The sequence below is a fragment of the Scaptodrosophila lebanonensis genome, unplaced genomic scaffold (assembly GCF_003285725.1).
Source record: "Scaptodrosophila lebanonensis strain 11010-0011.00,11010-0021.00 unplaced genomic scaffold, SlebRS2 tig00001415-arrow-pilon, whole genome shotgun sequence".
Classification (NCBI taxonomy): Eukaryota; Metazoa; Arthropoda; class Insecta; order Diptera; family Drosophilidae; genus Scaptodrosophila; species Scaptodrosophila lebanonensis.
In genome coordinates, this window is record NW_022060742.1 from 10798403 (window position 1) to 10822528 (window position 24126).

The window sequence follows — 24126 nt, forward strand, 5'->3', positions numbered from 1 at the left end:
TTGGAATATGATTTCAGACAAATAACTACATTAAGATATCGACAATGGAATGTAAGACCACTTTTTTCTGAAATATTTTCTTTCATGAAACATCTCACATTTTTATCAGTTCATACTAATTCCTTTATGCCTAACAAATTGATGGAAAGTAGCAGATATATTTGTTAATAAAAGCTGATAAGTCAATATTTTTATAATTCCTGAAATGCTGAGAAGAAAACATTGTTACAACCCAAAGCCATCGCTACAAAAACAGCCAGTGACATTGCTCTAGAATCCAGCTTGGTTGAAATACTATTAGCTGACCCAGTTCTGAAAAGCCGGCAACAACTAACGGCCATGACATATCAATCAGGCAATAACAAACTTTGTAAATTGTCAGACATCGACGATACTATAGGCCGCTTAACAGCCTATTGTAAACTATTTATAGGTTTTCCAAACCTCACGCCAATCATCTCTACCACAATGCCAACAGTAGAGAAACGAAAGCGTGTAACCCAAATAAATGAAATTTTGTCGCAAAGAGAATGACGCTAAACAAAAGCCGTAGCAATTATAATGTAATTACGACAATTTGTATGTCTTACTCTCCGCCTAGAGACGGAAATTTCATTGTTAAGTCTTTCACTTGACCATTGATAAATGTACATGACTCGACGTTGTGGGTGAGTTGGCACTGAGAAGTGGCTAAGAAATTAGGGAGGACCGGCGAGTGCAGCTGAAAAAGGCAAGGGCGCTAATGTTATTAGAGGGACACAATGATTATCTACAAGTAGACCCAAAAGTATTGGCCACAACAAACCTCGACCTATTTTGTTGCTATGCTTTTTGGTCTACAATTACAATTTGTTACAAACTATTGCTGACGTTATTAGACTGCACCTGTTGCAGCTCCAAAGCGGTTAGTTATTTTTAGAGCACTGCCATGAAAAATCTATAAATTGACATTGAGTTCATGTGTGGTGGAAATTGCACATTTTAGCATTTAATAATAGAACAAAAACCACAACAAAACATTATTTGCACAAAGAACTTGAAGCTATTCATATTTACAGTAATAGTTAATTTGAATTAATAGTTATAGTTAGAAAATAATTGAAATTTCTATTTATCTCCGAATATAAGAGAAAAAAGTAAGGTTGCTTAAAAAGGGGAAGCTAATTCTTAAAACGAATATAAAATCAAAAGCTTTAAATTAGAGATAAAAGAATATTGAAGTACCTCCAAAAAAAACCAAAATCAGAGGATCAGCTAATTTTAAAAGAAAAATACTAAATCAGTACCTCAAATAAAAATACAGCGTTGATGTTGATTCGCAGAAAACAAATCTTTTCAATAAATTAGAAAAAAGTTCCGCAATATAAAAGAAGCAGCTAAATTCTTAATCTGAAGCTCAGATTTTGATCGTTGAATTAAAATCTCGGCCGTGAGTGTCCGGCCAAGAGAGTTTTCACTGTGCATATATTAAGTGCCGTCAGATGTCAGATATTGTAGTTCAGTTTGTTACCAATTTGCGAGTTTATTGCCACATGCAATCGGTTGCATGTCGAAGCCCAACCAATTGCCAGTTTAACCTATTGACCTGCATGCAATATCGAGCCTACAATTGTTAAAGAGAAATGGCAGAGAAATTACATGTTGATTGGGGCAGGTCGGGTTATGCCCTTTTGTATTCAGTTATAAATGTGTTGCATTTGCTTCATAGTTCTTGTGCAATATTTATACACAATTTCTATGCACAAATTAAATATTAAAATGTTTGCTCTTTTTTCCCAACTTTCTTGAAGTGTATCTTGTACCTTAGGTAAAGCTTCTAAAGCATTAAGAACTGATTTAAAAAATTGCAATCATTTTGAATTTGAATAGCCAAAAATGTTTCCTTAAATATATGAAGCACTTTTATTTTACTCACATATAATATTATTTGCAGCGTTAGAATTCTTACTTTGGCTCTAAATCAAAACTGAACTGATATTTCGTTTATTAGGAGTGTTCATTGAAGTTAACAATGTTGGTAAAACCCGGGATATCCTGAATATCTTCTGGTCCTCGCAGTCATATTCTTTTTTACTATGCAACTTACACAATTTTTGTTACTAACATTTTCTACACTTTCCAAAATGATAAGATCATAATTTTCATCCACAATTACAATAAAAATGAGTTGGTTTTGCTTATTTGATTTTAATATATTGAATCATACAGGACTCCTTAACATATTTTCATCTGTTTTTTCTATTTTGCTGCTTCAAAGTACTTTCACTTTCTTTGTTCAATGTTTGGTCGATCAGAGTCAAATGTTAACTAAAGTTTTAACAATTTTCTCAAAACAAGTCTATTATCATTAGTATCTTTCTTTTATTAGGATTTCGATTTTCGGATACTTTTAAAGTTTTAGCAATCATTCACTTATATCACTGTTTTCGCACCATTTGTTCCTCAATTGTGGGTTGAATTTACAAAACCCAGTCTTTAAGTGTTATTTTTACAACAACAACAAATTTATTTCCGGCGTCCTATCACTATTGGCTTGTACTGTCCTTAATGAATGAATAAATGAAATGAATAAATCAGATGAATAAATGAGATGAATGAAACGAATGAATAAATAAATGAATCAGTCATGAAGCATTTTGAATACACTTTTTGAATACATTACTTTAAACTTGGATATAATAAATCGAAGACTTAATCTAATAATTAAATTCCTATTTACAGTCATTGTCCACAAGCCCAATTATGGCGCCCATGCCACGCATTAAGATGCCTAATAATGGCAATATCAAGTCCAGCACAAATAATTTTCTGTACGCGGAAACTGTGTCTGGCGACAGCAGTCCCACGCCTAGTAGTCCGCCATCCAGCACAGGTAAGTCGTAGCTGCTTTAACCCCATTACGCCATAAGAAACTGATCATGTTTTATTGATACAATCCACAGCGGATGTCGCTAAATCACAGTGCTCTTCGCTGTCCGATGGGGAATCCTTCGAGGGCTATGGTGAAAATGAATTTGGTGGCGTGCCGATTCAGGAGACCTCAGCGAATGGTAATCGGAGTGGAAGTAGCGGTGTCGGCAGCAGCTCCCAGCACAATCACAGTGGACACTCAAATGATGGCAACAACAATTTGAATGGCAGTGCTGGTGTCGAGTTGGAGTTGGCGCCACATGTGGGCAGCAGCTCCACACCACAGGAGTAAGTTGCACAATGAATTAAGTGGCGCAATTTATTAACTTGTCTATTATTTGGTTTTGCTTTGCAGTGATGACGAGTTAAACATCATGCCGCGCGACAATTGGGCCAGACGGAGTCTGCGTCGCACACCCACAAGGTAAACAACAATAACAGACTGACTGGTTGGGGCTTACTAACTAACTGGCTGCTACGACTGACCATATAAGGTCAACAATTGGCAATTAGCGGATGATGCAGTAGAAATTTATGTTGTCTCACATCTCACATCTGGGCTGACAAAATCGCACAAGTCGCAGCTCTTATGTATTTTTATTTAACTTCCAACGAACAACTTTTTGACGTAATGTCGATAAAAAACTGACCAGTTTTCAACTTGGTTTACTTTTTAGTTTGATAGCCAGTCTGTATCCAAATGTGTGCATGTGTGAGTGTGTATAGCATACATAGTATTCAAATATTTAACCTTTTCACTGCATGCATATGTGAATTAGTATGTATGTACTCGTTTGCGTAGCTTAGTGTGAACAAAACCTGTTTCCTCGATCGCTGAGCCGTTGTTTAGGCCGTGATTCATGCCGCAGTCTCTCTGTTTCCGCTTTTGTTCAACGAGCACACAATCCAACACAGCCAGTCGTCTGTGGTGAGTTCACTATTCACCTCAATTAAAGAGCATCAGTTTGTTTAGCGCTCTTAAATTATACCGTAAGGGGCATGTGCTGTGTTCACGGTTGTCATTTTGAAAATAATTTGAGCGAATGTGAAGAACCTGCGTGTTGAATAGAAAACTAATTGTTTAGAATAATATTTCAATATATTTAATGAAGTTAAGTGATTTTAAATAGAAAAACATTTGTGCTGTGATCACGGCTGTCATTTTGAAAATAATTTGAGCGAATTTGAAGAACCTGCGTGTTGAATACAAGACATTTATAGATAAAACTTATTGTTTAGAATAATATTTTAATATATTTAATTAGGTTAAATGTTTTTAAATCGAAAAATATTTCGTTTGTGCACGGTTGCCATTTTGAAAACAATTTGAGCGAATTTGAAATTTTGCGTGTTGAGTACAAAACATTTCTAGATGAAACTTAATGCATATTTATAAGAAATGTTCTATATATTCAATGAATATAAGTGTTTTTGAATAGAAAAATATTTCATTTGTTTTGAGATTACTTACATCACATACGAATTAATTATTGTTAAATATGTATATTTGGAACATTTGAATGCACACATTTTCTGTTAATTTTCTACTGCAATCTTCAACCGAATGCCAATATTACCAAAAACCTATTATCTATATTGTTATTATTTTTTTCTTATCAATTTATGTATTAAGTATAATAGCAATTTTAAAGCGCAAGTCTTCTTATCTAGGATCAAGAAATCACATACAAAATAACTCCTATTTTGTTTTGAGTTTTTCTGCTGATTATTCTTTTATTTCATTAAAAAAAATTTATAATCTAATTGAATTGGATGCCACTGTTAACATAAATTGCATTTTAGTTACATTCATAGCATACTATTATTTATATTATTTTATATCATAGCCATAAGTTCGATAGTTAGTTTTTTTAATTGAAAAGTTACACGTTTTCTTGGAAATTCATATTTACATCAAAGCTTCCAAAAACACTCTTTTGGCGAAAACTAAATCTATCAATGAAAATTTGGTATTTCGATAGTTTTCCTGAAATGAACATTTAATTATTATTATTGTTTTTGTTTGGCTCATTCCTTGTTTTTTTTTCATGATCATCGAAGTTATCTAACATCCAATATTTATGCCAATATTTTGCATATTCTTTACAGCAACGCCGATAGCTTATCACAGCGTCGCTGGGGCTCCATGAGACAGTAAGCAAAGTTTTCATATATTGATTGATTGGAATTTGGGATTCATGTAGAACTTCATTGGTCCTAATCCATATTTAGTTGCGACACATTTCATTTTTGGTTTTGGCATTTAGAACCAAAAAAAAAACAAAATTATTTAGTAATATGGTATACCTATGTAAATATTTAAATACGCATTTTTAAACCTAAAAGCTTGCACATCACACATTCTTGAACACCATTTCAATTACCTGATAATCTTTCAGTTGGCTCATTGATTTAGAAAGCTGATTAACCTATTTTCTCATTCGTTTATTTTCTCTCCATAATTTACTTATCTTATAATTTCGTTTAGTAAAAATGACGGCTGCCAAAAAAAAAAAAAAAAAAAAATGGATCCAATCACAGCGTACTGTGAGTTTTCCACATTGCTACACAATTTTTCAAGTGGTTCTACATATACATACAAATGTATATGTGTTTGGGAAGCATTTCAACCCACCAAGACTATATCGGAGAAAAAAATATGCCTTTGTTTTCTGCTGGCATAAAACTTTCGGCCCGTAATATTGCAAATATTGCCGGCATTTAATTGCCTTTCTAGTTCATGGCAAAAGGCATCGCATAAATTTGCGAGATTAATAGTTAGAGATTAGGCCGAGTCGAGCAATTGGTGAGCTTTCTTTTGCCTTCTTTTTTTTCTGCTCATAGTTCACAGCATTTAATTTGGACAAATAATTGGCAAGTATTTGGCTCATGGGGTTTTTAGCTGGCAAGGTTTCAATTGAGTTATTTGATTATATACTATAGTGTAGCTTATGGGATGGTATTGACTCCAAAGGCTTTTGCTAACTCATCGTTATATGGCCCCTCTCGAAACTGCCCTTTCCTGCTGCTTTACCTTTTGACTTGGCTCTGGCCGCAAAGTTGTTCATCTGCTTTTGTTTGGTCCGCCCCTTTTCAAGTGAAAAGGTTGAAGGTAGCAGCAGGCCATGGCTCAGAGAGAAGTTGGTCTTCAGTTACCACGCTGCTGCGGTTCAGCAGCTTGGCTTGGCTTACAAGTTTTCTTGTGTCTTTTTTCGCGCATGGGCTGGGGTTGTCATGACGTTGGAATGCGCACAGGCCTGACGACGACGACAATGTTGAAACGAGGTATCGGGCTGGGGTCTGGAAACGAGTTTTTCTTCAGGCGATTGTTACTCTGTTTTATTATTATTATTTCTTTTTTTTTTTTTTAATTTTTGCCACAATTCACGGCATGTGTGCAGAATTTAGGCCGTCCGCATATATTTTGTCAAAACAAACTGACCTAAAAAATCTCGAGGAAGCTGCAAGTGGGCGAGATTGAAGGTTTATAGTAGAGATGGTGTGAGTGTTTGAAGCTATAGAGCTGTATTATGCTTCATTCTTCAAATAAGAAATGCTTAGCCGACATGGTGGCTGGAACAGTTCTTAGGATGGGTATTTAGGATGGTAGTGTTATGGTAATGCGAACCTTAGGATTTATTGTAATCACCATAAAATAAAGTTTAGCTTCAAGATCTGTTTTCTGTACTAAGCAAGTAACTTTATGATCTTGTATTTCACATAAGTTAAACCTCGTATGTCTTCTCCAATTTCAAGTGACAGATAAAAGCGGCACTACTTATCTTGAGGTAGTTTTTGAGGAAAGGCTTAACTTTCTTGAACCTTCCAAATTAATGATTTCCTCAGAGTTCTTTAAATTGTTTTGGCCTAAAAGTGTTTGAGCTTTTTCTTCATCACGTATAACTGCCTACCCATTGAGCTTATCAGCTGGGAATCCATTTTAGCCAAACATTATTTGTCTCTCCTAGACACTATTACCTGTTTGGAGTAGTCAATCTGTTGATCTCATTGACGTTATGTTTTTCTACAGACTTTTTTCAGTGTGTCTCACACTTCGGCCTAGAACTTATTGGTTTAATTTCTGAAGCTCCCTTGAGTATTTCTCAAGGTTATACAACTTTGGTTTTGCCACTCCCAAGCCGCCGTCCTCTTATTAGTCTTTATGATATGTCTGATATGTCCTCTAGAAATGCACTTCCCCATTTATTACCTTAAGGTGCCTCTAAAAGAGATTTTTGTCATATCTAGGACTTATTTTGCAAGGCATTTGTATGAGGGACGCTTTCTTAAATAGCTTTTTTATGTGTGGTTTCAAATAATGCATGTCTCGTCTCTCTGCTTGCCACTCTTATTGGTTCCGAGTTGTTTCTTGTGATATTCAGTTCCCATGTTATACCTAGGTTGGCTATTCCAAGACAGTGGACTCACCTTTCTTGATATGTTGTCTCCCTACATTTTTTTATCGGGTATATATGAATTGGATATATTTTATTTGGGTATTTGTAGACTGGTATTAATTCCAATAAGACCTTCAATGCTTTTTTTGGGAGAGATTATCATTGTCAGGAGACATTTAGTTAAGCAAGATGTTGAAATTGCACCATTTAGTTGATCAAAGGCTGCTTTAAAGTTTTCAAAGGAAGACATTCGTCCTTCAACTTTACGCAAACGTCCAAATCGTGCCAAGAGCTACAATTGATGTCTTCTCTAGGTCTCTTTAATTAGTGCTCAACTCTTGTGCATTGCATTTAACCTTCATGCAACTGTCTCGTAAATTGTGGAGGCAACTTTCCGGCCATTGCATATTCACATCATAGCAAGAGTACTACTATGCTCTTACTCAGCTTTAATTTGTCATGCAAATGCATTTGTTTTTTTTTGTTTCTCCTACTATCTGGTTGCTCTCGTCTTCTGCCTGCCACTGGTAATTTAAGCTGGGAAAATGCTTTTCTGTGCATTTATCAGAGTCATTTGCGGCAAATGCTGAAATGATTGGAGGGTGAACTTCAAGTGCAACTCTGAAGGTTGGGAAAAAGGTTTACAATGCAGAGATAACTTGGCTTGTATGGGATTGTTTCTGTTTTATTGCTTGGCTTGGTTGATTTTCTAACTGATACTACGAAACGACATTATTGAAATGATAAAAAAATACAACTACAACACATGCGTCTTTGATTACTAGACCACGTCCAATGAAGAGTCCCTGTCTAAGCACAAGTTTTAACTTTCTCCCATACTTGGACCCAGAGCAAAGTTTTTTGAAAACTGGACTGGATCTTGAGTTACCTTCCGAGTTATGTATCTTCCTCTACCCTTTACTCAAATTTTCATTTCTACGTTCTCCAACGCACTGTGTTGTTTCCATCTCGAGCAGTGTTTGTATTCCGCTTATACAGTGGTATACCTGATGTGGCACGATTGAGACCATGTCTGATGGGTCGTTTGGGGGGTACCGTAGGACTCATCTTGGTAGTAGGGCTTAGCTCTAGATCTTGAAGTGGCTCTTGCTTTGGAGTTTGAGTTTCGGCTGTAAACATGGCAGAAGGTTCTTCTATAAGCGGACTTGGTTCGGCCATGAGGAATTGATCTTCCAGTCTAGTTGGCTGTTTATGTTTTTTCATGGAATTACGAGCATTTCAGAGGTGATTGCCAGATTACTTACAATCTGCAGCAATTCATTGCCATTGGGACTGCGTGACTGAGGATTCGGACGTAATTCCATGGAGCTGCCACCAGAACTGTGCTGGGGCAGTGTATGTGGATTATCGGGCGGACTGTCCGTAGTGTTGAGAGGGATACTGTTGGTGGTGCTAGCACAATCTGATGGAGGTCCATGTTCAAACATCACATCCAAAAACTGTATGAACTTGTCATCCACTGCTCGACCGTTGTCATCTTTTGCCTTCGTTGCCAGGGTGGCGTTCAGCGAGTCATGCATCTTGACCATATCATTGTTCACATACTGGACGCGTTCGCGCAAAGCGTGCAGCTCCCTCATGGTAACCTAAGACCCAAGAGGTCAGAATGTTGTGGTTTTCATTCTTACACTGGACAGAGTCTACTTACATACTGCTTATAGCGCTTGTGTAGTAAATAAAATGCATAGACTGTGGTTATAACCAAAACGATAATGGTGGCAACTGATGTCAGCAAACGCTCAAAAAGCAACGGCTTGAGTATGGCGTGCAGTTTAAGCATAAACCAACATACCGACTGCCATTCCTGGCAGAAGGGAGTCATTTTTAGGCGCGTATCATATGGTATTACGTGACGGTACTCCCACATGGTTGCTAATTTGGAGGCCTTACAAAAAAAGTTAAAATAATACTAAAAACATCAAATTTTGTTGAAGTTTTTGTTGCCAACGTTGTGAACGGACTATAATCAAAAAGAATAGGGCTAGAGAAGGCTAAGGGAAGGCTTGCTGAAAAGAAAATCGTAAATCAAATGATTTGAGATTTAAGTCCAAATGCTTTCAATTCTCTATTACATTCATTTGAAAAATATGAAGGCGATCCAACGATCTAAGAATTTTCATTTAAGTAAAATGTAAGTTTTAAGCGCGAGAAGCGTTCAGAAGTACTGAAAAAATGACACAAATAAGTTGTTACACGTAATTTTAATAGTGCTTTTATTTAAGAGGTTTTAAAAATTGTTTCTAAATAAAATTCCATCTTTTCCCAAATTCAATTTGCTGCTCGGTTTAAAGCAACTTTATTGTATTGTTGACAGTTATTTCTCTAAGAATTTGTGGTGAAAGAACTTCGTCCACTTTAAATTTTTCCGCTGATAACTGGAACAGAGGGGTCTTAGATATACCGCGTAAATATATTGTGCCTTGTATTCGGTTTCCCGAATCTTAAATATGGAAGTCCGGTATTATACAATTAATGTTTCTTTAGTAATTATTGTAATTGTCCAGTGTGATATATCCATTAAACATTCCTTAAGAGTCATTTGCAGAATCTCCTCGTGGTCCGAAATAGGTTGGTTTTCAATAAGTGTGGAATCTCGCTTCGTTTAGTTCAGCATTGTGTTTATATAGGTGTTGTTGGTTATAAGTATATACAATTTTATTTTGTAGTTTTATATTTTCTTTAAGTGCAATTTTTAAATAGATATTTATTATCACTTGATGTTAGTTTTCTATAATGTATCTAGGAAACTTGTTTTAGGAAACGAATTTATTACGAAAGATATTCGCCAATCAAAATTCCTTTGAATAACATTTTCGTAATGCTGTTTAAATGCTTTTTGTCTAATAAAATGAATTTTTAATCTATTCGGTATGTCACAGGAATCGCATGTTTTAGGTGACACAGAAAAATATTTTAGCCATATTTTAAATAACTTCTATCTCTTTAAAATGAAATCTAGGGTCGCTATGAAAAATAGTATTGCCATTTCAAAATCTACATAAAAAATATTTAATATTTTGCCAGTGTACAGCAATGTGTTCTTTATAAAGAAAATAAAAGAGCTCGATGATGGTGAAGCAGCTAATTTTTGTTAAAATTTAAAACTTATGCCTTCTACTATTTGCTTTGTTAAATTTTTTTTAAATTAGTTTTATTTATTTATTTATTTATTTTTATTTGATTTATTTATTTGTATTTTATTTATTTAATTATTGCTAGTTATTTTTTACTTTAAAAAATTTGTTTTTAAAATTGATTTGTTTTTTATTCCAACACCTCGTACGAGTAGTTCAGTCGAAATTCAATTTCAATTCAATTTGCCCCAAATGATAGTTTTTATGTTATTTGCAGACCTCAGAAATCGTTCAATTTCAATGTCGAACTGCCTTCATGCCACCACTTGCCATTTGTGCAGATCCCCCTCCCATTTGCAGTCAACTTAGCCTTGACAGCGCATAGTTCACAGCATGCCGCGTCAAAGCTAATTGGCTTTTAAGTGTTTCAAAGCCCAGCCGACCCTCCAAGCTGTCCGTTTGCCACTTCTACAACCACCGCCACAGCCACCGCCAACAGAGCGCATACATAATTATGCTCAAGATCTTCGTGGGCAGCCTCCAATTAGTCTTAACGTGGCTGCTTAATTAAGGCATTTTGGAGTTTGAGTGGAAATCGCGGTAGTTGCATTTTATGCTAATTGAGGACTCCATCAAATTTGCTTGCCAACGTTTTAGATTTTTTTTGGCAACATTATCTGCATTTGGCAACAATTCAGACGATTTGGCAGCCAAAATAGTGAATGCTTATAGTCGCCAGACAGTTGAGGATATCGTGTAGCTCGTGAAATGTGCATTGTTTACGACCATAGTTTGTGGTTTTGGCCATAGTTTATTTTTGCTCTGTGTGCTCGAACATGTTGAGCTCGAACATGTTGTAAGTCATGCAGCTAAGCGTCTATCGCGCAAGTAGGAGCTGCCAGACTGTTGAGTTGCAGTGTGATTTAAAAAGTGTGTTCAAAGAGTAATATTTCTATGTTAATTATTTGAAAATAAGGGGCAAACAATTCGGATGGTACTTAATTAAAATATATGCTTAATTATTATACACATTTTTAACATTATTTTAGCTTGAGGACGCCTGCTTGTTTGTAGGCATTCCTAGATGCCCTTATTGGTCTATTTGTCCACTCGTTAAGCCATTTTAGAGGGATTTATTAGTGCATCTTTTAAAAAGTCTAGCTTGTTAAATGTTGCTCCAAAAAAAAAAAATGTTTAATTTTCACTAAAATTAAATTCGAGGTAGCCAAAACAAATGTAAGAAATAAATAAAAGAAAAGTAACTCCTACTTTTTTATAGGATTTTACCATTAAAGTAGTACTTAGGGACTGACTATTTCTAATGAGGTTTCCGATCCTATTCATAGACTTAACAGTTCTTAACAATACACATACGATCGAGTGAAAACTTTAAAACTCGTAAGACACGTAAGAAATGGCGAATAAAATTATAAATTAAACCGTGTGCCATATTATTAGGACAACTTAATAACGATGTGTAGAAAACGAAAAAAAAAAACTTAAAAACTAATGGAATACATAAATTTGAAGTTTAAATAAATGAAATAAAAATAACCTAACAGTTCATAGATCTTAACAATACTTAATGTATACTAAAAGCAAAATAAATAATAATAGTATAAAAACCCCCTACTACAAAAGGAAAAAAATCAAATTGCAAAATGAGAAACACTGATTCATATTTTTCCCACTCTTTACAAAATTTATAAGATACTTGGAAAGAAAGTGGGGTTCATGCTTTAAGGGCTCGCTTTCATACGACACACTTCATAAATATGAATTAAAAAAACTAAAATGCATTATCCATCTAACTTCTTACCCACTGCTGCCACGAAAAATACCTAAACACTACATTTTACATTTAATTAGTACATATAACGATAAACCAATACGGTTTCAGTAGTACGTTTTGAAATTAACTAACAAAAATTTAAATTGTCTAATTTAAATGTTACGAATAGGAGCCTGGCAAAGCTCAGGCAATTACAAAGCTATCATAAAATTTAGTAATTTGCCAACCTAGGACAGATATTAAATAAAGATTAAACAGAAGAGAATTAGCTCAAAATTGGCTAACATTCCTTCGATTAATAAATGTGAATTCGGATTCTATATTTTATTAAATTAAAGTTATTAAGAGCTCTAATCCATTTTCTTACTTCCGTCGGCCACACTCGCTTTTGCATACTTTCTTCAACAACTATCTGGCAACGCCATTCGCGCTCTCATACAAAATGTTGCATTGCAACAAAATAGTTTTGCGCTCTTCGCTACGCTCTGGGCCATTTACTTTTTGTTATTGTTGCCGCTTCGAACCCGTTTTGTTAGCCGTCTATTTGCATTGTTACCAGATGGGTTCATTTGGCTTTAGTCCGAATTTTGCTGCAAAAGCGTGCGGTTGCGCGCAACTCCATATTCGCCCGGCGTAATTTTGTTTATTTCGTGCAAGTGCCGCATCCGAAATTGTTGCGGTAAATACATATTGTCGCATTATTCCGGACACAAAATAAAGCAGAAGAAAATTGAGACGACAACTCAAAATTCCGCTGAAATATTGTAAGCAGCATCGGTGTGCGAAAGCCGTTGACGTGCGCTTCGTTTGATTTAATTAGACAGACAGCGCGGCGTATGTGAAAAATTGTGCGAAACTTAAAAAACTGAACTTAAATTTTTTGTGGCTGTTGTAGTTTTTTTTTTGGCCATAAATTTCGCTTTCAGGCTGGTCGCACAGGCAATAGAAAACGTTTGTTAATACGCGAGCAAAGGCAGCGTGGAGTGCGTTTTATTTGTATTTGTAAAATTGTTTTTGTTTTTGTTGCCATTTTTATGAGATTTTTTATTGTTGTTGTTGCTTACACTTTGGTAATTTACAGCGTTACGCCTTAATGACTACAACAACAGCGCTGAGCGACGAACTGTTTGTCAGTTCAAGTCGTCCACTAACTTGGTAAAGTTTTTTGTAAAAAGCTGGCGACCAGGCGATTGGCACACGCCCCATTTTATTTTTCTTCTCATTTTCTTAAAGCTGCCAATCAAAAGTCAATGCATTTGTATATTAACCCTAATTACTAAAGACAATGCAAACAAATATGTGTATAAATGCAAGTGTGTCGCATATTTTCACTGTCGGTTAGTCAGTCAATCAGTCGGTTAGTCAGTCAGACAGTCTGTCAATCAGTGATTTGGTCAGTCGAGTAACATTGTCTAGCAACTTCATTTCGCTTTTCAAGCGCACTTAGCGTCGTTATCAGAGCAATTGAAGACGAAGTTGAAAATAAAATGAAAAGCAGTCGTGGTCATAATCGTGATTAACAACAACAACAACAACAACAGCAATAACAATAAAGTGCGTCCGCCTTGCGCGTGTCTATAAAATATTAGCCATAAATCAGCAAAGCACCAAAGGCATTTCAATTGTTGCCGTTGCATCGGTTCGGCTTGAAGAAATTTGTAATGAAAAGTGAAGAAGTGAAGAAATGAAGAAGTGTTGTGCCTCCTGAAGTTGCGATATATGTATATGTACTATCTACATACATATGTACATATATGTACATATGTGTGTATAGTCAAAAGTTGTTGCGATTGCGAAAGTGTGTCTAATTTGTTGATGATCGTTCGTTCAGTCGGGCAGACGATCTGCTTATTATTACTGTTTCTTGACTGCCTCCTTAATGTGTGCATGAAATCGATTTATATTTCTATGTTTTCTGCGTGTTCAATTAAGAAAAGCATATAAAGTAAAACAACAACAAAAGCAAACGTCCATAAGTGTAAAATGTGTTAAAACTGTAAGCTAGAGATGGCCTTGCAGCGTGATCATAAGTAATCGTTCCGAGTGAAAGGGCAACCTGGTTTGGTGTCGACATTGGCAATCCAATATTAAATGAAATAAAGATATTAAATATAAATTTAAATCAAATTAATGTATTAAATGAAATTGAAAAGTTATCAATATTGAAAAACCAAAAAACACCCAAAAGTGCAGGAATTGTTTAATTATTGAAGCAAGAGATGAGCTTTTAGCGTGATCGTGAGAGGAAGTTCATGAAATAGCTGTTTGAGTGTCAAATTCACGAAGATTACCGTGATTTTAACTACCAATAGTCTCTAATAGTATATTGTGTTGGTTATGCTAGTTGTTAAAGCCGTTCTATTGCTCGTTGAATAATTTGTAAAACGATCCTTTTACGTTTTCTCATACACGCTTGGCACGTATGGTGATTTCTACAAGAATTCTGCTTTATTTTATTTTTTCCATAAATATACATGTGTCGTATATTTATATATGTATATAAAAAGTGTACTAAAAGTGCAATATCATTGATTGGGTAAAATTTTTAGTCCAAAAATATACATTTTAACAATTTTGTAACCGATTCCAAGACAAGTTTTTTTTACAAACGAGTGATATTGATTTTAAATATGTCAGAGTGCCACAGAAATTAATTTTATTCGATTAAAGTAAAATCAGATCTGATCCCGTTACTGAATTCCATTACAAGCTTAGCTTACAAACTATATAGTTCCTCTATAAACTGATGATGAAATAGATTCGAAGAAATCTTTAATTTTTTTGCGAAAATATCGAGTCAAATTCTATTGCAAACGGAAGCGATAATAGACCTGTGACACAAATCCGAGTTCGATTCAGCTGTTGACTGCAATCTCGATCACGCGCTCATCTCTAGCTTCAGCAGCAGCTGTGTAGTTGCTGTCACGACTAAAGTCGTAGACAATGAAGCGCTTGTATTAAAAAGTGAATATGTTCATAACGTATGACAACTGCTTAAAACTCGACAAGCACTTTGGGGGCTTATCTTAAAAGTAAATCTTATCAGCTATACAGAATCAACATTAACACTCCGCTCAATGACGCGTTAAAACTCAGTTAAGCGAATGAGTTAAACCGCAAGATATCGCAGCAAAATATTTGCGCATACATAGTGAAGGAAAAAAGGAACCCACACACATACTCGTACAAAGACACACACACACGCACGCACACATGCATAAGCAAATCTGCATATATGGATGATGAATATTTTGAGTATTTTCCATATGACCGGCGCAGTCATTTGAGAAAAAAGTGCGTATATGTATATAATTTCATTAATTATTATTTAATAAACATGCCCACACAAACTTTCACCTTAAAAGAGAGACAAAATATGATTGTAAAGCAATGTTTCTTTATAGAAATCGCGCGAACAAGTCATGATCTGACCTCATAAATTTTATTATAAGCATATTTTTAATTGATTTTTTTTTTTGGTTATCTATTTTGCCTTTCTAAAATGTTGGTGTGGCACTAGTTTCGTTAACGCCCTTACCACTAAAGGCTCTCACTAAATGGAAATCTTTTTAATTAAAAGTGACAGCAGAGCGGCTTTAAAATGTGCACCAAATGCAAAGAAATGTGAAAAGAAATGACAATAATAGGTTGGAAAATGAAACATTAAAAGCGTCTCGTCTCGTTTTGTATCTGCATATCTTAATGTGATATTCGTTGCCAGTGTTGCCGATTTTTGACTAGAAAAATAAATCTGTTTTCAGCGGGAAAAAGACTGTATCTTTAAAAGAAGAAATCTGATAAAGCTGATAGTTTTTATTATAGTATGCTGTCTCTAATCCAATCGTTTCAAAATAAAGGCTATCTTCCAAAAAATCCTTAAGGTGGTACCTTATATTCAAAGCAACATTCAATTTATATTTATTTGCTTATGACCAGCTCCTAGATTTTATTTAGTTGGCTTGGTTGGACCATGACAAGGACAGCTCTAGAACCCTTGTATGCTAGAACTTCGTTCCAAGACATTTGAAATTTTAATATTTTTTGTTCGTGGTAATATCTATATATATATATTATATATCTATTGTCAGTCATATACACGTAATTGGTAAAAAGCGACCATTAAAATGTATAATATTAATCCTTAAAGTAGCTAATTACCTCTGTTTTAGTCGCTTTATAAACTCTGCTGAAATTTGTTTAACAGTTTCGATATCTGATTCTCCATTCATTTGATTCATTTCTAGAAAAGCCAGATTTTCAATTGAGCTTAAAAAAGGCCAGAAATTACAGGGGAATAAAATGCTGTTTTCGCAACACTGGTCGCATTGTCCAGTTGGGTCCGTAAATGTGAATGGCATAAGAAAGCCGTGACTGTTCAGTCTTGGGCTGTGTTTTTATGGCAATCAAGTCAAGTGCTACCCAGTTTATACTCACTACTCGTAATGCAGCAATCAAAACATTGGGCTAGGCGCCTCTTTATTGCTGCAACTGGGCTTTGAAAAAAGTAATAGTTAGTTTGGGCATTGGAGCATGCAACGGCTACTACGAGCAATTCAGCACCAACCTAACAAAAACACACGCAAAGAAAGTCCAGCTTCTGACACTACGAAGCTTGGATACGCTTTGAAATTGGCTCGATGAAATTACTTATATCATATCAAAATTTTTTTTTAAATTTCTGGTGGGTCTTTTCGTATTTCCTTCAACTGATTCTACAGAATTTAAAACAAAATCATTGTCTTATGCTGGTCAACAATGTTTAGATTTTGTCTTCAGTTATAATACTTAGCAAACGGTGTGATATACATATATGTATATCTAATGAGATATAATTTTATATCTAATTGTATCTCAGCACAAGGCTATTTGAAGCATCTCTTAAGAGCTAACTATTCACAAAGCTGCCTTGATGTTCAAAGATTAAACGAATTCACGCCTATACTATAATTTGCCTTAACATGTTTTTGAACGACCAACAAACGATCAATCAACAATCAACATCATCACATGCATAAATCTGTGTCACGGGTAAAAGATGTAAATCATCTTTAATGGAGGTATATAATCAGCCACGGAGATTAGAGATAAATCACGGTTAATAGAGTTATAAAATCAATTACCCAGACTCACTGTTAATTGATGTTTTCGGTTAAAAGAGGCCTGGATAATCGTTGTTCAACACTATTTTGATTATTTTTGGCACATTTGAGAGTCAAAATAGTATTTTTACTTCTTGAATGCCTATTTCTTAATTTACAAAATTTAATAGTGGAATATTTGAAACAAATTTTTAGAACATATAAAACATTAAAAGAAATTGCCATTCATTAAATTCGAGGATCCCTAAATCTCTGCAATAACTTAATGATTTTTCATTTCATTTTTTTTTTTTTCTTATTACAAAATATAATTTGTTTATAGGAAATTATATATAAAGGATATGAGAGCTATTTTGTTAACAGATTTCAAATTTAATTTCCTAGTTTTCTTTTATTTATTTATTATTCTGAGTGTACAATATTTTTTATGTTTATGAGTCTGATGATAGATCAGACAGAATTAATTTTTTGATTTTCGAATCTACCTAGATAGTAGCCATGAGTTTAAGTATTCAATATAGTTTTCTCAATTAACACATATTCAAGCCATACTCAAACGATAGTTGGATAAAATTGAATTAATTTATTGCGATTGATTGATTAGTGGTTTTACGAATAATCTGTGCGTTTGTCGATAATTTACCCTAACAAAAATGAATGATCGAGCAAAACGATGGAGGAGAACACGTTAACGATATGATGACGAGCATATTTTTGGTAGAGTATATGGAACACATCAAATGCTTAAAAATTTTTAACTATTTTGTAGAAATGTTGATGGAATCCAAAATTTAAACTAAAACTTACAGCTATAAATTATTTATTTTGGATACATTTTTGCATTTTCGGTTTTTATTTATTTTTATTATTTTTTACAATTGAAGTTATATAATTTTTTTTAATTACCTATTTTTATATATATACATATTCCTGTTTTGGAACTTTCTGCTATTGTTTTTATACAAGTATATGAAGTATTCATATTTTTTTATTACGTTTTTTTAATTCAAATTTTTTATTTCTTTTGTAAACAATTTTTTAACGCAATTTTAATTTATTTCAATTTTAATTATATGTTTAATGTTAGTATAAATTTTTTAATTTAATTATTTTTTATTTTAATGAGGAAAACTATATTTAATGTATGCATATTTCAGCAACAAACATAACCATCAATAACCATAGCGTAATATTTATTTACTGCAAATATGGTTTTCCCCTCGTCTGAGGTGTGTCCACATGGCCATTATTTTTCAAAGCAAGCAAGCATTAAAATATAAAACATAAAACAGAAGTTAAATCAAAGCGAAACTTCAAACACGGCAACTTCATCATTCAAGCAGCGAAAACTTCCGGCAGCCACTAAACTGCAAAAAAGAGAGCAGCCAGCAAAAACAATCTTACAAACATATAGTACAAGTATATGTATATACTCGAACATATGTACATATGTATATATGTATGTAGGTGTGGCGAAATCTCTTTGCATGTTATAAGCAGGCTAAGATGTTAGAAATTTGTATCAAAAGTAAAAAAAAACTCAGGTGCATGTCTTGGCAAACAAAAGTCGTGTCTTGTCGACTTTGCATAATTCAGTCGCCTCGACTTGATTGATTAAGCAGCGCAATAAAAGCGTAAACAATATGAAAAATGAAATTAAAAGAGGAATAAAGAAAGACATACGGGCGGAAAAAGATAAACAAAATCACAGCTCAAATAATTTCTTTGCCTGTTTTGAATTTTTAACAAGCAATGCGAAGTTCAAGAAACTCCCAACTCTTTGGCTGATTATTTAATTTTGTTTCTACTTGCTTTCGTGTTTTTCTTTTTGGCAGTTAATGAATGAAAATAAGCGGCCGGGCTCAAAAAATGACGAGCTGTTGTTGAGGAAGTGTATTTAATAGGCTCTGGGGTCGTCTACAAAGGGCACGCTTAATTAATTGTACAGCATAGGCTTGAATTTTTGTTTAGTTTTAATGTTGCATCGTAAAACTTTCGGCCTCCTGACAGTCACATGCTTTGGATAGATGTATCTTCCAAATTGTTTGCTTGCTGTGCTTGGGTCTTACATTGTCCGCTGAGTACTCACAGATTTAATGAGTAGAGTAAATGACCCACAATGTGTGAGTGCAGGCAGTAAAAACTAATCAAAGACTTCCATTGTCATATGATTTAGTCAGTTAATAATTAGCAGACAGCTGTTAAAATGTCGAAGTGACGCCAATGATTTTCCACCAGTCATTGTTTGGATATGATGTGCAACATTTAAGGTAGAATCTAAATCTAAATAACAATTAACAAGCAGTTCAGTTTTATAAAGTACATATGTATATATTTACGAGGGCAAGCCGAAATGTTTCTGGCCTGATTTGCTTTGAATTTTTCAACCTCTGGACCCTGCCTTTATCAGGCTTAAATTTTAAATAACTGCTTTAATGAAGCTTAGTAGGAAGCAAATAAGTGCCAGTAATTTGTTAATAAATGGAATTATATATTGCTGTTCATAAAAGCTCATTATAAACGATTCTTCCAATTTAAGCATAAAAAGAAAGCAATAGAATCAATAGCCTGATTTTTACATACAAACAACAAGGCGTAGTCGTATGTCCCTAGTTTCTTAGATGACATTATCTTTGTAAAATACATTAAAAAAAACACACGAATTGATAACCTCCTCCTTTTTTGAAGTCGGTTAAAAATAAGTTTATTTCCGGTTTCAGATAAGATGTTTAACTTGTACGCCCTTGATTTCGCTTCTATGGATTTGAGATCCTCAATGTGTTCTTTAATTTCATCTTCAAATATGCTCATTAATTTAAGAAGGTTGAAAATATTTGAAACTAGCTTATCTCCCTAATGAGTTGAAAAATAACATTTTAATTCCGATTCCAGATAATATATTTAGCTTGACATTAAATTAAGATCAGCAGGAAGCATCAACTATTGGTAGGGCTGGGTGAAAATATTTGGAACTAGCTTTCCCCCCTAATGAGTTGAAAAATAACATTAATTACGATTCCAGAGAAGATGGTCTAACTTGTAAGCTCTTGATTTGGCTTCTATGGATCCATAGGGGATTTCATATCCTCAATGGGTTCTTAAATTTCATCTTAAAACCCCTACATAAATTTAAAATCAGAAGAAACCAAATAGTTGGGCTGGGTGAAAATATTTGGAACTGGCTTCCCTCCCTAATCAGTTGAAAAAGAACATTAATTCCGAATCCAGTTAAGATGTTTAACCTGTAAGCTCTTGATTGCTATGGATCCATAGCGGGATTTGAAATCCTTAATATGTTCTTAAATTGCATCTTAAAACTCGCTCTTTAATTTAAAATCAGAACTAAGGGAATAGTTGATGTCAGACTTGGGTGAAAATATTTGAAACTCACTTTCCTCCCTAATGAGTTAAAAAATAATATTTGTTTGTACTTAACCCTAGTACGTATTATAATTTCAAGTATTTTTCCAATGCACAGCCATGCCTAATTGAGCAATTGCCCATTCACGTGTTCAGGCCATATATCGTGTATATATAGTATATGTATGAGCATGGCTATAGGTATATATTGCATTTCATTGACTCGATTTTAGTTGTGCCGTAACCCTTCATGGAGAGCCTAAAACAGAAATTCTCAAATGCAAGCGAAGCGGAACGCAATGCGAACGTGTGTCCAACGGAATTATTTGGGCCCATTCAACAGGTGTGTGTGTGTGTGTGAGCGGCCCACAGCTGGCTAATGAAGTTCTATAGCGTGTGTATTTGTTTTATGTAACTTTCCCAGCAATAACTCTGCCAACTCACTGTGCAGCTATATAGTAGAGTTGGTTGGATAGATTGTGTAAGTTTTTCCGCTGGCAGGCTTGACAAAAACAAATTTGCAGGCAAATATAAAAAAACTTGTTAATAATTGCTGGAAATGACACAGGGAGAGATAGACAGAGAGAGAGAGAGAGATGGAGAGAGAAAGAGAGAAAGGCACAGAGAGAGGTTTGCAGAAACCACAGCCACAATATCCGGTCAGTGTTCACATTTCATGCAAGTTCAGTTCGAGATTTTTTGTATTTTTATTGTTTTTTGGGACCGCAAATTGAAACTTAAAAAAAATGTTTGTTAAACTTCATGGCTTGCCAGCCTGAAGTGGTTTTTTTTTATATGTTAAAAAAATTGAGCTGAAAAACATTTCAATTATTTTCAAATTGCCAACTTCACGCACCCAAAACCAACGACCTTCAAAATATGATATTTGAACAGCTTTTATAAGTACAACAACAACAACAACAAAGCAGTCGTACTGATTACATGTCATTACCTTGATCGTTTCTATAATTAACTGTCATTTCTGTTTTTGTTTTGTTCACTATATATGTGGGTATGTGGTACACACATGTATGCAAAATGATTTGAATGCGTTATTTGTTGCGGCAATCGAAAGTGTGATTCACAATTATTTATGCGCTGGTGCTACCGACCTACCCATAATTAGTTGATTTCTTAAAACATTACTCTATGAAATAAACAAAGTTTTTTGTCAGCACATTCATCTGGCTTCTCGCGACTCTTCGGTATTTACAAAACTTGAAGAGATGGCAGCAAGCAAGGAGAAGTTGCGCCTAAAAAGTAAACTGAAGTCGGATACAAATTCATATTTCCTGGAGTTGGATAAGGAGCACTATTCGAAAGATATCCAAATGTTGGCAGATCCCGCTAAAAAAGGACTATGTTGACGAAAAAAAAACAGCATGTTGACAGTATTTTCTTCGAAAGTCTTGGAAGTTTTAAATTGATTCAGTATTTGGGAAGTCGAATTTAAAACAAAATGTTATTCTTTAAAATAATGAATAAGTACTACAATTTCCACTTGCAAAACCTCTCAGCAGACTAGACAGACTTTGGGTGAAAACATAAGAATGTTCATTAGAAGAAGCACCTTTTGGTCGATTTTCGTTTCCGAGTTTCATCGAAATTGTTAAATATATGTGTGTGTACAAGAGTAAAAAAAAGTATGGCTCCAAATAAAAATCCCTCCTCTATTAATCGCCTTATCATATTAATTTCGCATATTTATATTAAATAGAAAATGGAAACACGCTGGATTATGTTTTACATTTTGAAAGATTTTTCCAATTTGGAATAACAAAATCTCCTTTACCTCGTATTTAATTTAGGGTATATTTGTTTTTTTTCTTATTTTGTATCCAGTTTTTATTACAGCTATAACTTTTCGCTCTTTGTATATCGATTGTACGTGTATTTTAAATAATCGATTATGTAGAATCAAATTAAATTGATTTGTAATTAGAATTTTATTAGAATTCTAGATGCGTATGCTTTGATAGTGCTGCTTGCCCTTAGGCAATTTATCTTAATAAATTTCTATATAACCATATAGATATAGCATCAGACTGCCCTTGCCATGCAACCCCACTCCGACTTATATTATGTACAAATCCAAATAGAAATATGTATTCAGAATCATCATAATTACAGCTTTCCCATAAACTAGCGGTTCATAAATAGTTCTTTTAAAAAAGTATTCTGACTTGGTTGTTGTTAACAGAAGCAAACTATATCTTATTTGGCTGGTCATTCACTTTAGTTTTTTTTAGTTCTTAGATAGGTAGAATTTCAAGAAAAGCCAACATCTTTTTAAACCGAAAAATTGCAAATGAAATTAATGAGTTGTCAATTCTATCTGCCAAATATTTGCTTTAACCATCAACACTAATCTAATTGTTGTTACACTTGTAAGAAACCAAGTTGTATCTTGTTCGGTTGATCATCCAGTTGGTTAACCATTCCCCTCTAATGCTTATAGTTCTTAGATAGATTTACAGGAAGATTTTCAAATCAATGAATTAAATGCCAAAGATTTGCTTTAACCATCAACACTGACTTAATAGTTGTTACACTTGTAAGAAACCAAGTTGTGTCTTGTTCGGTTGATCATTCAGTTGGTCATTCAGTTGGTTAACCATTCCTATCTAATGCTTATAGTTTTTAGACAGATTTATAAGAATATTTACAAATCAATTAATTAAATGCCAAAGATTTGCTTTAACCATCAACACTGACTTAAAGCTTGTACACTTGTAAGAAACCAAGTTGTGTCTTATTCGGTTGATCATTCAGTTGGTTAACCATTCCCAACTAATGCTTATAGGTCTTTGATAGATTTACGGGAAGATTTCCAAATCAATTAATTAAATACCAAAGATTTGCTTTAACCATCAACACTAACTTTATAGTGGTTACACTTGTAAGAAACCAAGTTGTATCTTATTCGGTTGATCATTCAGTTGGTTTACCATTAATGCTTATAGTTCTTAGATAGATTTATAAGAATATTTGCAAGCCAACTAATTAAATGCCAAAGATTTGCTTTAACCATCAACACTGACTTATAGCTTGTACACTTGTAAGAAACCAAGTTGTGTCTTATTCGGTTGATCATTCAGTTGGTTAACCATTCCCAACTAATGCTTATAGTTCTTTGATAGATTTACGGGAAAATTTCCAAATCAATTAATTAAATACCAAAGATTTGCTTTAACCATCAACACTGACTTTATAGTCGTTACACTTGTAAGAAACCAAGTTGTATCTTGTTCGGTTGATCATTCAGTTGGTTAACCATTAATGCTTATAGTTCTTAGATAGATTTATAAGAATATTTGCAAACCAACTAATTAAATGCCAAAGATTTGCTGCTTTACCACCAATCCACAAATCGTTGCACCTGCCGCAGCCACAAAACTCGACATAATGTCAACTTCGATTTGCATTAAAAAAAAATAATAAGAAAATAAAAAAAACAAGATAGAACGCTACAG

The 24126-nt window shown here is 34.1% G+C and overlaps 2 protein-coding genes across 6 annotated transcripts in view; one reads left to right on the plus strand and one right to left on the minus strand.

Moving 5' to 3' along the window:
* Positions 1-24126, plus strand: part of LOC115632094 (rab11 family-interacting protein 3) — an 83613-nt gene that overhangs the window by 16836 nt on the left and 42651 nt on the right. For 2 of the 5 annotated variants that reach the window (XM_030529070.1, XM_030529071.1), the window contains exons 2-5: positions 2722-2872; positions 2943-3198; positions 3266-3334; positions 5020-5064. In XM_030529070.1, the coding sequence (XP_030384930.1) occupies positions 2743-2872; positions 2943-3198; positions 3266-3334; positions 5020-5064 (500 nt within the window). In that variant the 5' untranslated portion in view covers positions 2722-2742. Of the gene's footprint in view, positions 1-2721; positions 2873-2942; positions 3199-3265; positions 3335-5019; positions 5065-15240; positions 15489-24126 lie in introns of those variants that run through there. The other 3 variants (XM_030529074.1, XM_030529073.1, XM_030529075.1) reach the window with 2 other exon arrangements.
* LOC115632095 lies at positions 7967-9237 on the minus strand. The gene is made up of 3 exons (XM_030529077.1): positions 8977-9237; positions 8573-8914; positions 7967-8513 (listed from the first exon to the last, which is right to left on the minus strand). The coding sequence occupies exons 1-3, from the start codon at positions 9193-9195 to the stop codon at positions 8244-8246; spliced, it is 831 nt and encodes a 276-aa protein (XP_030384937.1). The 5' UTR covers positions 9196-9237; the 3' UTR covers positions 7967-8243.